The sequence below is a fragment of the Ursus americanus genome, chromosome 10 (assembly GCF_024610735.1).
Source record: "Ursus americanus isolate L20-20 chromosome 10, mUrsAme1.1.p, whole genome shotgun sequence".
NCBI lineage: Eukaryota > Metazoa > Chordata > Mammalia > Carnivora > Ursidae > Ursus > Ursus americanus.
Genome location: NC_142136.1, coordinates 67,030,149 through 67,044,487, shown reverse-complemented (window position 1 = coordinate 67,044,487; position 14,339 = coordinate 67,030,149). Strand labels below are relative to the sequence as shown.

General features: G+C 35.5%; 1 protein-coding gene across 1 annotated transcript in view; it reads left to right on the top strand.

Annotated features, from left to right (window-relative positions):
- BRCA2 (BRCA2 DNA repair associated) overlaps window positions 1-14,339 on the top strand; it is a 59,487-nt gene that overhangs the window by 7,050 nt on the left and 38,098 nt on the right. The window contains exons 4-11 of the mRNA XM_045796995.2: window positions 2,383-2,491; window positions 3,123-3,169; window positions 3,262-3,302; window positions 3,491-3,602; window positions 4,366-4,415; window positions 4,629-4,740; window positions 6,372-7,481; window positions 9,215-14,263. Coding sequence (XP_045652951.2) covers window positions 2,383-2,491; window positions 3,123-3,169; window positions 3,262-3,302; window positions 3,491-3,602; window positions 4,366-4,415; window positions 4,629-4,740; window positions 6,372-7,481; window positions 9,215-14,263 — 6,630 coding nt within the window. The remainder of the gene's footprint in view (window positions 1-2,382; window positions 2,492-3,122; window positions 3,170-3,261; window positions 3,303-3,490; window positions 3,603-4,365; window positions 4,416-4,628; window positions 4,741-6,371; window positions 7,482-9,214; window positions 14,264-14,339) is intronic.

Below are 14,339 nucleotides of genomic sequence, written 5' to 3'. Positions count from 1 at the left end.
CTAGTCACAGCCCCCCCCCCCCACCCAATCCTGGCAACCACTGATCTTTTTATTGTCTATAGTCTTGTCTTTTCAGAAATGTCATTATAGTTGGAATCATACAGTATGTAGCTTTTCCAGGCTAGCTTCTTTCACTTAGCAATGTATGTTTCCTCTACATCATTTCGGGGTTTGATACCTCATTTTTTTGTTTGCTTGTATGGTTTTAAAGATTTTATTTATTTGAGAGAGAGCACGAGTTGGGGGAGGAGCAGAGGGAAAGGGAGAAGCAGACTCCCTGCTGAGCACGAAGCTGGACGCCGGGCATGATCCCTTCCAGGACCCAGGATCATGACCTGAGCCAAAGTCAGACACTTAACCAACTGAGCCACCCAGGTGCCCCATAGCTCGTTTCTTTTTATCACTGAATAATGCTGTATATGAATATACCAGTTTGTTTATCCGTTCACCTATTAAAGAACATCTTGGTTGCTTCCAAGTTTTGGCAGTTATGAATAAAGCTGCTATATCATGTGTAGGTTTTTGTGTGGACCTAAGTTTTCAACTCATTTAGGAAAATACAAAGGAATATGATTGCTGGATCTTATGGTAGGAATATGTTTAGTTTCATAAGAAACTGCAAACTGAATTCCAAAGTGGCCACATCATTTTGCTTTTCCATCAACAGTGAATGAGAGTTTTTCTTGTTCCAAAACCTCATCAGCATTTGGTGTCATCTTTGTTTTGGATGTTAGCCATTCTATTATAAGTAGTAGTAGCTCGTTGTTTGGTTTATTTAACTGCAGGGTTTTTTTTTTCCCCTGATTAAGATCTTTGTTAAAGTGAATGGGGAAAAGGTGAAATTTTTAAAAATACATTTAGATACTTTTAGTATCTTTAACCAAAAGTCTCATTAGAGAAGGAGGTTGGTTATTTTGTCAAAGTGGGGTTTTTAACTCACATGTATATTTGGCTTATTAGTGATTATGTCTATTTCCTGTTACTTGAGAAATGAAAATATAATGCAGTGTTTTGTCTGTGCTACTACAAATAGTTCTCAGTTTGGTCTTTGCCTTATTTTATTAACACTGATACAATTTATTTTTCCCAAAACTTTTCTAAGTTGGTGATTATAGGATCAGTTACAGAAACTATTGTTTTAAAACTATTTTTACGAGTAATAATAAGTGCCTTGAATGCTGTATTTGTGATACAGAAAATAGGAATATTGAAAAACAATAGAAGGGATTTGATAGAGGCATATATAGCTTTAGAAACCCTGAGCATTACTGCTGCGACAGTAGATGTAGAAGTGTTTTCTAATCATTGCTAATACATTCAGCCAGGAATTGTGGCATGACTGTAACATCAGACATTGATTGTAGTTGCTAAGGATACAGTGATAAATAAGACAAGATCTCTACCTCAGGGAGCTCACATTCTAGTAGGGAAAGCAGGAGTGGTGTATGATAAACTCTGCAGGAACATATGGCAGCAGCAATCACTTAATCTTATGTTACGGATCACTTAATTTTTCCAGAGGAAGGAGTTTCAAAATGGAAGCCTGAAAGAGGATATTCCAGATCAAGAGAAATAAAGAGAGAGAAACAGTTTGTACAAAGGCCTAGAGTGAAAGAGTGCATTCTTACAAGATATGCAGGTGGTTGGGTATGGCTGAAAAGTAGAATGTGAAAGAATGTCATAGAAATTAAGAAGTCAGATCATGAAAGTCCTTGTTACTCGGGAATTTGGGGTGTTTTTGTTGTTGTTGTTGTTGTTTGTTTTGACAGATTTTCAGCAGTGGGTCAGATTTGGTACCTTGGTAGGTTTTTAGTAAATGTCTTTTTCTTTACTCTTATCTAAGTGCATGTTACTTAATCATAGAACATGTAGCACTCTGTTCTGTATTCCACTTGTGTGAAATTTCAAAAAATTTCTCCTGCTATATTATAAACTCTTTAAAGTTAAAGCTGTCTTGAATTGCATTTCCCTAAGTGTCCTATGTATATTATATACTTGTTGAATGGGGGCAGACATCCTTTGAGACATCCCCTTTTGGGAGGAATCAGCAAACTGAGAAACCAGTTCAGACTAAACTCCACATACATTTTCCTTCCCAGTATAGATGAGACTTTTTGTTTTTAAATACTTCTAGAGGTGCGGTGGCTCAGTTAAGCATCTGACTTTGGCTCAGGTCATGATCTCCCAGGTCCTGGGAGGGTTAAAGCCCCGTGTTCAGGTCCATGCTCAGCAGGGAGTCTGCTTCTCCCTCTCCCTCTCCCCTGGTTGTGCTCTTTCTCTCTCTCTCAAATAGTAAAATCTTAAAAAAATAAATACTTTCAGAAAATGAAAATTCGCAATCCAGAGCATAAACATCCTCACTGCATTCTTGTACTCTTTCAGGAAAGGATATTGCCAGTAGTAAACACAAAAGTTGTTGCACAATGAAGTCTAAAATGGATCAAACAAGTGATGTTACCAGCCCACCTCTAAATTCTTGTCTTAGTGAAAGGTATGATGTGTTATATTAAAACATTTAAATAAATATTTTCCTACATATGCTATTTGTTTTATAGAAATGCATCTAATTTTCATGCTAATATTTTGACTAAGAGCCTGAAAGAGGATCTTCTATTTTTAAATAATCTCCTTTTAGGTTGAGTCCTTTAAAACAATAATTTTTACATTAGAAACATTTACTTTGTTTTTCTTATAATGTTGAATTCATTGGTTTTTGTATACGATTAAGTTTTTAAGTTACAAAAATAATGATGAAAAGCAATGCCCTTGACATAGCAGCTTAAAATCAATTATCTGTGTACTTTGAATCATTTGAGAGAATAGAATGCTTTTATAGATTCGCTTTACATAATTTTTAAATTCAAAACATGCAGTTCCTAGGAGCTGAAATTTGTGAGTACTTTATGCATTACTTTCAGTGGACATTTAAATATAATTTAGTAGTTACTTAATTCTTAGATGTTTGCTTTTTAAAAAGTAACAAAATATTACAAAGTAGTGTAAGTCTAATAATTGATGTGACGGAAAATCTTGTTTTTTAATAAGATTAATATTTTGTTTCTTCTTGCCATTTCTGTTATCTTTGAATAATCTGAAGGATTTTTGTTTTTTTTCCATTTTAGTCCTGTTCTACGATGTGCACATATAACACCACAAAGAGAGAAGTCGGGTATGATTAAAAACAAGGCTTTTTATTTCTAGAATACTCTTAAATTTTAATAAATGTAAAACTTACTAATTTTCCCCTCATTTTACCCCCAGTGGTATGTGGAAGCTTATTTCATACACCGAAGCTTATGAAGGTAAATATTCTGCCTGCTTTATTTTTATTGTACAGTAATTGAGAATTTGATAACAATGTCCTACCTTTGCCCTGAAATTTACAAATGTGTACCTATAATCTCATGTAGGCATTCAGTAAATGATAAATGAAAAAATACTCTTAATCATCAGCGCATTTCTGTGAAATAAATATTTTCTTTATTTCTAGGGTCAGACACCAAAACGTATTTCTGAAAGTCTAGGAGCTGAGGTGGATCCTGATATGTCTTGGTCAAGTTCTTTAGCCACACCACCAACCCTTAGTTCTACTGTGCTAATAGGTAATACTAGCAAATGAGTATTATGTAAGACAGTAGCTGATGTTGATACAGTGTCATCTCTAAGGCTTCTGACAAAAAGAATATGTGAAAAGATAAGTAGTGATTAGAATAGATAATACTACCTTTGAGAAATGCGTTAGTAGTTCAGAATAATTCTACTTAGTATAGATTAGGACAAATCACAAGTACCTTAAGTGGTGTTCTGGGAGTGGTATTCTATAGGAGTCCATTTATAGGCAAACCAGGATTTTTTAAGTTATTATTCTAGCAAAAATCCATTCCATTTTGATTTCTCTTTAGCTGGGAATTTAACTTTGTTTTTTTTGTTGTTGCTTAGATTAAATAACAGAGGTGAAAGTATGTTAAAAAGTAAGAAGTATTTAACATAAAATACACGTTTAGACAGTATTATTATCTAAATAAATGCTAAAGTCTACAAGCTTTATCTTTTGAGTCATAACCCCATAGCTCCATCTGATTTCCTAAGTCTTTGTGGATAGTATCACCCAAAGTCAGGGTCATCAAACCAGTTTCTTAGAAGCGCCTTATGAGTGGTACTAAGGAATGGAATGTAGTTTATGTTGATTGACATATGCTCAGGTCATTTCTAATGACCATACTTGAGTCCATTCATTTTGTTTCAAATGCATCATTTACTCCAATAGTGTATGTGTCTTGTCTAACAAAAAAATACTTAAGTTTTCACATAACTTTAGTGTATGGTATATTATACAGTATTGATAAATTGAATTTTTTTTAATAGTCAGAGATGAGGAAGCTTCTGCAGCTGTATTTCCTAATGACACTACTGCCGTAAGTAAATATGACAACTTGATTATGCTGTCGCAGTTGCTTACAATTATGCCTTGAGAAATTATTTATATTGCATTTTTTCTAAGCCTTTGAGAAAGTCTCTAAACCTGATTCTATATGTGATTTTCTTGACTTCATATGAAGTAATTCTAAGTTGAATATAAATGCAATGAGAGTTTTTATACTAGTGACTTTAAAATATAACTTTTGCAGATTTTTAAAAGCTGTTTTTCTAACCATGATGAAAGTCGGAAGAAAAATGATAGGTTTATCCCTTCTGGGCCAGATAAAGAAAACAAAAATCAAAGAGAAGCTGAAAGTCAAGGTAAGTCCTTCTGTTTAATTGAACCGCTGTTTTTAACTGACATCATTGAAGTATTGCTCTTCCTTTCTGAAAGTGAAAATACATTGTTTTTCCTTCTTAATTACTGAACATACTGTGCGTAGAAGCTAACTTGATTTATTTTTTAAAAGCATTGTATTTATTTGAGAGAGAGAGTGTGGGAGCGAGAGAGGACAAGGGGGGCAGGCAGAGGGAGAGGAGCAAGCAGACTCCCTGCTGAGCAGGAAGCCCAAAGCAGGGCTAGATACCAGGACCCTGAGATCATGACTTGAAGCGAATCAGATGCTCAGCTGACTGAATCACCCAGGTGCCCTGAAGCTAACTTGATGTAAATGAAAATGTTTAATCATGGTAAGATAATACTAAAGATGCTATTATAGGGGCAGCTGGGTGGCTCAGTCTGTTAAGCATCCAACTTTTGGTTTTGGCTCAGGTCGTGATCTTCGGGGTCCTGGGATCCAGCCTTGTGTTGGGCTCAGCAGGGAATCTGCTTCTCTTCCTCTCCCGTTGTGCCTCCCCGAGCTTGTGTGCACTCTCTCTCTCTCAAATAAATAAATAAATCTTTAAAGAAAAAAAAAGAAGCTGCAGTTGTGACACAAAAACAAAACCTACAGCTCAAACCTTACAGAGGTAAGAATAAAACTAATAGTTAACAAAATGTGAAGGCCTTCTTTTCTAATTAGAAAGTAATTAGGGTTTCAGGGGTACCAAAAATTACCTAATCAGATCATTGGAATATTGCATTTTTCAGGGCACCTGGGTGGCTCAGTCGGTTAAGATCTGACTTCAGCTCAGGTCATGATGCCAGGGTCCTGGGGTGGAGCCCCTCGTTGGGCTACCTGCTCAGTGGAGAGCCTGCTTCTCCCTCTCCCTCTGCCATTCCCCCTGCTCATGCTCTCTCTGTCTCGCTCACGCACACTCTCCCTCTCTATCTCAAATAAATAAAATCTTAAAAAAAAAAAAAGGAATATTGCATTTTTTTCGTATATGTGTAAGTCTGTAAATGTGTAGGATTGGATAACTGTGTGTGTATGTGTGTGTAAAATCATATTTTACTCTGTTACTGTAGGGCCACAAATTTTTTTTAAATTTATTTGTTTATTTTAGAGAAAGAGAGCATGGGAGGTATAGGGAGGGGCAGAGGGAGAGGGAGAGAGAATCCCAAGCAGACACCTGATGTGGAGCTCCATCTCAGGACCCTTAGATGATGACTTGAGCTGGATGCTTAACTGACTGCACTATCCAGGTGCCCCAGGCCACAAAATTAATTTGGAACATCTGGTTTGATAAATCTTAGAATGTTAAATTGCATATATATATAGTAAGATTGAGTGAGTTTTAATTGTGCAGAGCTGATAAAGGTTTTTAAGACCGGAGTATGAATAAAAGTCTTTGGGGACATTGGAAACAGTCTTTACCAGAAAAACAGTAGAAGGGTGGCACTCCCTCCCTCTCACCCCTCCAAAAACAGCTAGCACTCAGGATAACCCTTTAAATACTACCTTATGTGTTATTTGGTATATATAATTTCTATGAGAAAGGTTGCAAGAATAGTACAAATTATGTGACTGTATTTTGAAATGTTATTAATATGCTTCTGTTTTAAATTTTAGGTTTGGGGAAGATGTTAGGGAATGCATTTGGTAAAGTAAATAGCTGCAGAGACCATTTTGGAAAGTCAACACCAAGTGTCCTAGAAGATGAAGTACATGAAACAGTTGCAGATGTTTCTGAAGAAGATAGTTTTTCATTATGTGTTCCTAAATATAAAACAAATCTACCAAAAATAAAAACTAGCAAGACCAGGAAAAATATTTTCAATGAAACAAAAACCAGTGAATATGGAGAAGCTAAAGAGCAAATGAAAGAAAATAAACATTCATTTTTATCTGAAATGGAACCAAATGACAGTGATCCATTAGATTGGAATGTAATAAATCAGAAGCCCTTTGGGAATGGAAGTAAAATCTCAAAGGAAGTTGTACCATATTCAGCCTCTGAATGGTCCCACCTAACTCTCTCAGGTCTAAGTGGAACCCAGATGGAGAAAACCCCTCTACTGCATATTTCTTCTTGTGACCAAAATAATTCAGAAAAAGACTTCACAATCACGGAGAAAGAAAGCACCAACTTTCTAACTTTGGAAAATTCTTTGCCACAGATTTCAAGTGTACCAGAGTATTCAGAGATGACATTTAATGAGGGAAGAGTGGTAAATAAGATAGATGAAGAGCAGTGTCTTGGAACTCATGAGGATTCTATTCTTTCACTAAAGCAAGCAGTATCTGAAACTACTCTAATAGCTTCTCCACTTCAGGGTATCAGGAAGTCCATATTCAGAATAAGAGAATCACTTGAAGAGACGTCCAGTGCAGTGTTCTCAAATAATATGACTGATCCAAACTCTAAAGAAGAACTTGAAATGCCTGAAAGTGGATTGGAAAAACATGCTATTTGCTCACAGAAAGAGGATTCTTTAGGTTCAGTTGATAATGGAAGCTGGTCAGCCACTATCAAACATACTTCTGTAGCTTTGAAGAATTCAGGTTTAATATCCACTTTGAAAAAGAAAACAAAGAAATTTATTTATGTTATAAATGATGAAACATCTTATCAAGGACTGAAAACGCAGAAAGATCAGGAATCGGGACTAACTAACCATTCAGCCCAATTCGAAGCAAACGCTTTTGAAGGACAGCTGACATTTACAAATGCTGATTCAGGTACCTCTGTGTGGTGTGTGTTTCTGTGAGAGAGAGAATGCATATAGTTTTATGAATGGTGACAAGTTTTCTTATTTGAATATGTGTCTCTTTCTTTAATCTTTCTAAAAAATACACTGCCTGCTTTCCTTCTTTAGTTTCTTTTTTGGTTTTCCTTCTGTAGTTTTTTGGTTTTTTAAAATCTCTGTATCTTCAGTGTGAGGCAATGCCTACAGGCATTGTTTAGGCCTTTGATTAACAGTTTTCAAAATCATTCTATTCAGACTTGTTGGATCAGTTTCCATAGAATATGTATAGTCATCACTCTTAAGACAGCATGTGATTCATAAGGATCAAGATTTTGACTACTTCCTGCTTTAATTTTATTGTATGCAAGTTTGACAATTCTATAAATGTATCGTGCTATTTACTGTATATTCTGTCATGTAAAAAAATAGGAAAAAAGCACTAATTGCTACCTAAGTTTAAGCCAGTTCTAAAATGAAAGTGATTTTTGATATTGTTGTTACATAGTTTTCTTAAGTATTTAGAGAATATTTAGAGTTATTACCGTATCTCTGGGTGTCGGAGAGTGCACGGTGAAACTCAATTTTTATTTGAGCAACAATTCCTTTATCAGTAGCTAAATTGTATGTTAAAAAGATGATTTCATCTTCCTTTAAGAAGATGTTAGTGGGGGGCGCCTGGGTGGCACAGTGGTTAAGCGTCTGCCTTCGGCTCAGGGCGTGATCCCGGCGTTATGAGATCGAGCCCCACATCAGGCTCCTCCGCTATGAGCCTGCTTCTTCCTCTCCCACTCCCCCTGCTTGTGTTCCCTCTCTCGCTGGCTATCTCTATCTCTGTCAAATAAATAAATAAAATTCTTTTAAAAAATTAAAAAAAAAAAAAGATGTTAGTGGGTGGAATATCTTGGCGAATAACAGGTTTGGTAGAACTGGAGTACAGAGAAACTGAGATTTGGGTTAATATCCAGAGAAAAATGTTTGATACTGTGTATGTCAGAATTAAGATCAATGAAAGAGCTAATGTGTAGTGGTGGTCACTGATTAAATAAAATGAGATTAGTAATTTTGATTTGCTAATAGGGAATTCAGTACGTTGAAAAGATTAACTCAGAGCAGTTTAACTCATTTGCCTTTATAATTGAGATAGGTCATCCTTCAGGTCTTTCATCTGTAGAACCTGTTTTAAAAACTGATTTTTGGGGGGGTACCTGGGTGGCTCAGTTTGTTAAGCATCTGCCTTCAGCTCAGCTCAGGTCATGATCTTGGGGTCCTGGGATCAAGCCCTGTGTCAGGTTCCCCACTCAGCAGGGTGTCTGCTTCTACCTCTCCCACAGCCCCTCCCCCCCCACTCATGCACGCACATGCATGCTTCCTTTCTCGCTCTCACCCTCACTCACATTAGCAATGAATTTTTTCTAATTTTATTTTCCAGTAAAATTACTTTGAATTTGACTTATGATAGCTAGCTGCTTTCTTGAACTACATACTAATTTTGATTGAATTGATACATGTTAGAAAAAATACTAAGTCCTATTTATCTTTAGTTAGAAAATGTAGTAAGTTGAAATAGAGAATATTTAGAATTCTTTCTGTCTTAAGCCTGACATTCACTTCTTACTTTTCATGTAATTCTTGTTTTAGGTACTAGTTTTTTTTACTTAGTGGAAAATACTTAGTGAATGTGATTGATGGCACTTTAATTTTGCCACTTTCTGTCTTCATGCTTAGGTTTATTGCATTCATCTCCTGTCAAAAAAAACTGTTTACAGAATGATTCCGAAGAACCAACTGTATCTTTAACCAGCTCTTTTGGGACAGTTCTGAGAAAAGTTTCCAATAATGGAACTAGTTCTCCTAATGATAAAACAGTACCTCAAGATGTTGATTATAAAGAAGCAAAAACTAATAAGGAAAAACTGCAGTCATTTATAATCACAGAAACTGATTGTCTGTCATCCTTGCAGGAAAAACACTGTGAAGATGATGCAAAAAGTCAAAGAGTTTCAGATATAAAAGAAAAGGTCTTGCCTGCAGTAAGTCACCCTCCTGTGCCACATTCAGAAGTGGAAGGTAGTGGTATTCACTTTCATTCCCCAGAAAGCTTTTCATCTGACCATGACAATACTAGTCTGTTAACTCCTAGCTCCAGGGATCCTCCATCAAACCCAGTCGTGATTTCTAGAGGAAAAGAATCACATAAAATGTTAGAGAAACTAAAATGTAAGAATCGTGAAGCTGGTTTTGAATTAACCAAAAGTATTCCCATGGAAAAGAATCAAGAAATACATGTTTTAAATGCAAATTCTAAAAATGCTAAGCTGTTGTCTGCTGAAGAGTATGTAACAGTAGCATCACCTTCTATGAAGGTACAGTTCAACCAAAATGCAAATCTCACCACAATCCAAAAAGACCAAAAGGAAACTACTTTAATTTCAAAAATAGCTGTCAATCCAAACTCTGAAGAACTTTTCCCAGATGATGAGAATAATTTTATCTTAGAGGTAACTAATGAAAGTAATATTCCTGTTTTAGGAAATATTAAGGAACTTCATGATGCAGACCTCTGTTGTGTAAGGGAACCTGTTCTCAAGAACTCTACCATGGTGATGTATACAGACATGGAGGACAAACAAACAGCCAAAGTGTCGATTATGAAAGATTTTGATTCATCAAACATAGATGATCTTACAGAAAAGAACAGAAATGGCATAAAGCAGCAACTAAAAATGACTCTAGATCAAGATTCAAAATCAGACATCACTTTGGATATAGTTAGGAAATCAAATGGAAATAATGATTACATGAATAATTGGGCAAGACTATCAGATCCAATTTCAAATCACAGTTTTAGAAGTGGCTTCAGAACAGCTTCTAATAAAGAGATAGAACTCTCTGAGCATAACATTAAGAAAAGTAAAATGCTCTTCAAAGATATTGAAGAACATTATCCTACTAACTTAGCATGTATTGAAATTGTAGATACCTCATCATTAGAAAGTCAAAAGAAACTAAGCAAACCTCTTGCACTTGATCCACAGTCAATTAATAGTGTACCTGGGTTTGTGAAGAGTAGCACGTATGTTTCTGATAGTGAAAGTGGTCACACAGCTCCTCCAACTTTATCTTTAAAGCGAGATTTTAATTCAAATCATAATTTAACACCTAGCCAAAAGGCAGAAATTACAGAACTTTCTACCATTTTGGAAGAATCAGGAAGTCAGTTTGAATTTACACAGTTTAAAAAACCAAGCCACATAATACAGAAAAATCCATTTGAAATGCCTGAAAGCCAGCTGACTATATTGAACAGCACTTCTGAGGAACGTAGAGATACTGATCTTCATCTCACAACTAATGCGCCATCTATTACTCAGGTAGATAGCAGTAAGAAATTTGAAGGTATACTTGGAGGTAAGCAGAAGTTTGCCTGCTTGTCGAGAACCAACTGTAACAGAAGTGCTTCTGGCTATTTAGCAGATAAAAATGAAGTGGAGTTTAGAGGCTTTTATTCTGCTCGTGGCATAAAACTGAATGTTGGTAGTGAAGCACTTCAAAAAGCTAAGAAGCTGTTCGGTGACCTTGAGAATATCAGTGAGGAAACTTCTGTAGAATTAGATACAAGAAGTTTCTCCTCAAGTAAATGTAATGATTCTACAGTTTCAATGATTCAGATAGAAGATTGTAACAATGATAAACATTTAAATGAGGAAAATAATAAAAGCCAACTAATACTACAAAATAATATTGAAATGACTGCTGGCATTTTTGTTGAAGAAACTACTGAAAGTTACAAGAGAAAAACAGAAAATGAAGATAACCAATGTACCGATGCCAGTAGAAATACTCATAACTTAGAATCTGTTGGCAGTGATTCAAGTAAAAATGATACAGTTTATATTCATGAAGAAGAAGAGAGTTTCCCATGTATTGATCAGCATAGCATAGATCTAAAATTATCTAGCCAGTTTATGAAGGAAGGAAACACCCAAATTAAAGAAGGTCTGTCAGATTTAACCTGTTTGGAAGTTGCAAAAGCTGAAGAAACATTTCATGTTAATACATCAAATAAGCAACAGTTCACAGCTAATACAATGGGGCAAAACATAAAAGATCTTGACATTTTTGATGTATCCTTTCATACTGCAAGTGGGAAAAATATAAGGGTCTCCAAAGAGTCATTAAATAAAGTTATAAGTCTCCTCGATCAAAAATGGACAGAGGAAGAATTGAATAACTTTTCTGATTCCTTGAATTCTGAATTACTTTCTGGCATAGATATCAACAAAATAGACATCTCAAGTCATGAGGAAACAGAAAATACTGAAAGAAAAGACAAAATAATGAAAGAAAGTGACCTAACTTGTACCAAAAATAAATTACTGACCCTCCAGCAAAGACCAGAAAGTGAAATAAAAAAGATCACGGAACCTACCATGTTGGGTTTTCATACAGCTAGTGGGAAAAAAATAGAAATTGCAAAGGAATCTTTGGACAAAGTGAAAAATCTTTTTGATGAAAAAGAACAAGATTATAGTGGAATCACTAATTTTAGCCATCAAGGGGCAAAGATGTCCAAGGACAGAGAGGAATGTAAAGATGGGCCTGAATTAGCATGTGAGACCATTGAATTAACAACTGCCCCAAAGTATGAAGAAATGCAGAATTCTCTAGAGGACAAAAAACTTGTTTCTAATGAGATTGCGGTGGGACCCATGCTCTTAAGTGATAATTTATACAAGCAAACTGAAAATCTTAAAACAGATCGTTCCTCTCTGAAGGTTAAAGTACATGAAGATACAGAAAAAAAAACAGGAAGAAAGCCTACAATTTATACAAATCAATCCACTTATTCAGCCATTGAAAATTCACCTTTAGCGTTTTACACAGGACATGGTAGAAAAATTTCTGTGAGTGAGGCTTCACTATTTAAAGCAAAAAAATGGCTTAGAGAAGGAGAATTGGATGATCAACCAGAAGAAATAAATGCTGCCAAAGTGATCTGTTTAAAAGAATATCCTGATGATTATGTAGAAAATCCTTCATGTGGAAATAGTTCAAGTAGAACTATTTCTGGAAATAGTTCAAGTATAACTGAAAATGACAAAAATCATCTCTCTGAAAAACAAGGCTCAACTTACTTAAGTAATAGTACCGTGTCTAACAGGTATTCATACCATTCTGATTTTTCTTATTCCAGTGAAGTGTATAATAAATCAGAATATCTTTTAAAAAATAAAGTTGATACTCCTGGTGTTGAGCCAGTAATGAACAATGTTAGAGAGAGAGAAAACACTAGTTTTTCTGAAATAATGTCCACTGTAAGAGAAGCAGACACAAACCCACAAAGTGTAAATGAAGATATTTGTGTTCAGAGACTTGTGACTAGCTCTTCATGCAAAAATGAAAATACAGCCATTAAAGTGGCCATATCTGACTCAAATAATTTTAATGCAATTCAAAAACTGAATTCGGATTCAAATAATGCTGTACCCGCATACGGTACAGCAAGTAGTAAAAGAATCTTTGTTGGACACCAGACAAAAGTGACAGAGAGATTTACAGACAACTGCAGTATGGTAATTAAGCAAAAGACCAAGAGTAAATCAGACACTTACCACGCGAAAATTGTGGCAGGTTATCCTAATGCACTGGGTGATTCGGAGGATATTGTTTTTTCTAACTCTTTGGATAATGCAGAACGTAATTTGTCTTCACATAAGGCTTTTGCTGACATTCAAAGTGAACAAACTTTACAACTTAACCAAAGTATATCTGGATTGGAGAAAGGTTCTGAAATACCACCTTGTCAGAATAATTCCAAAATTTCTAATATATGTAAACTTAGTACAGGGAATCTTCCCAAGTCAGTCCCTTGTACGAATGCTTGTGGGATTTTTAGCACAGCAAGTGGAAAATCTGTGCAAGTATCAGATACTGCATTACAAAAGGCAAGGCAGGTGTTTTCCAAGATAGAAGATAGTGCCAAGCAACTCTTTCCCAAAGTATCATTTAAAAATAATGAACATTCAGACAAGTTCACAAATGAAGAAAATACTATGCTACATACCTCCCAAAATTTACTATCATCTGCTTTCTCTGGATTTAGCACAGCAAGTGGGAAACAAGTGCCAGTTTCTGAAAGTGCCTTATGCAAAGTTAAGGGAATGTTAGAAGAATTCGATCTGATCAGAACTGATTGTGGTCTTCAACATTCATCTACATCTAGACAAGATGTATCAAAAATACCTCCTTCCTCTTGTATTGATAAGAGAACCCTAGAACACTGTGGAAACTCCAAATTGGAAAAGGACTACAATAAAGAATTTAAATTATCAAGTAACTGTAACACTGAGAGTGGTTCTTCAGAAAATCATTTCTCCATTAAACTTTCTCCATGTCCCTCTCAGCTGAAGCAAGACAACCAGCAGTTGCTACTGGGAAGCAGAGTATCTCTTGTTGAGAACATTGATCTTTTGGGAAAAGAACAAGCTTTAGCTAAAAACATAAAAACAGAAATTGGGAAAACTGAAACTTTTTCTAATCTTCCTGTGAAAACAAATATAGAAATTTGTTCTACTTACTCCAAGGATCCAGAAAACTATTTGGAAACAGAAACGGTAGAGATTGCCAAAGCTTTTATGGAAGATGGTGAGCTGACAGATTCTGAACTGCTAAGTCATGCCAAACACTCTCTTTTCACACGTCAAAACACCGAGGAAACGGTCTTGTTCAGTTCAAGAATTGGAAAAAGAAGAGGAGATGCACTTGTCTCAGTTGGTGAGTGTCTATTTTTTCCTTTTATGTTGCCAGTCACTTAAAATTAAGTCTTTAAAAATCGTGGAATGATAGCTTA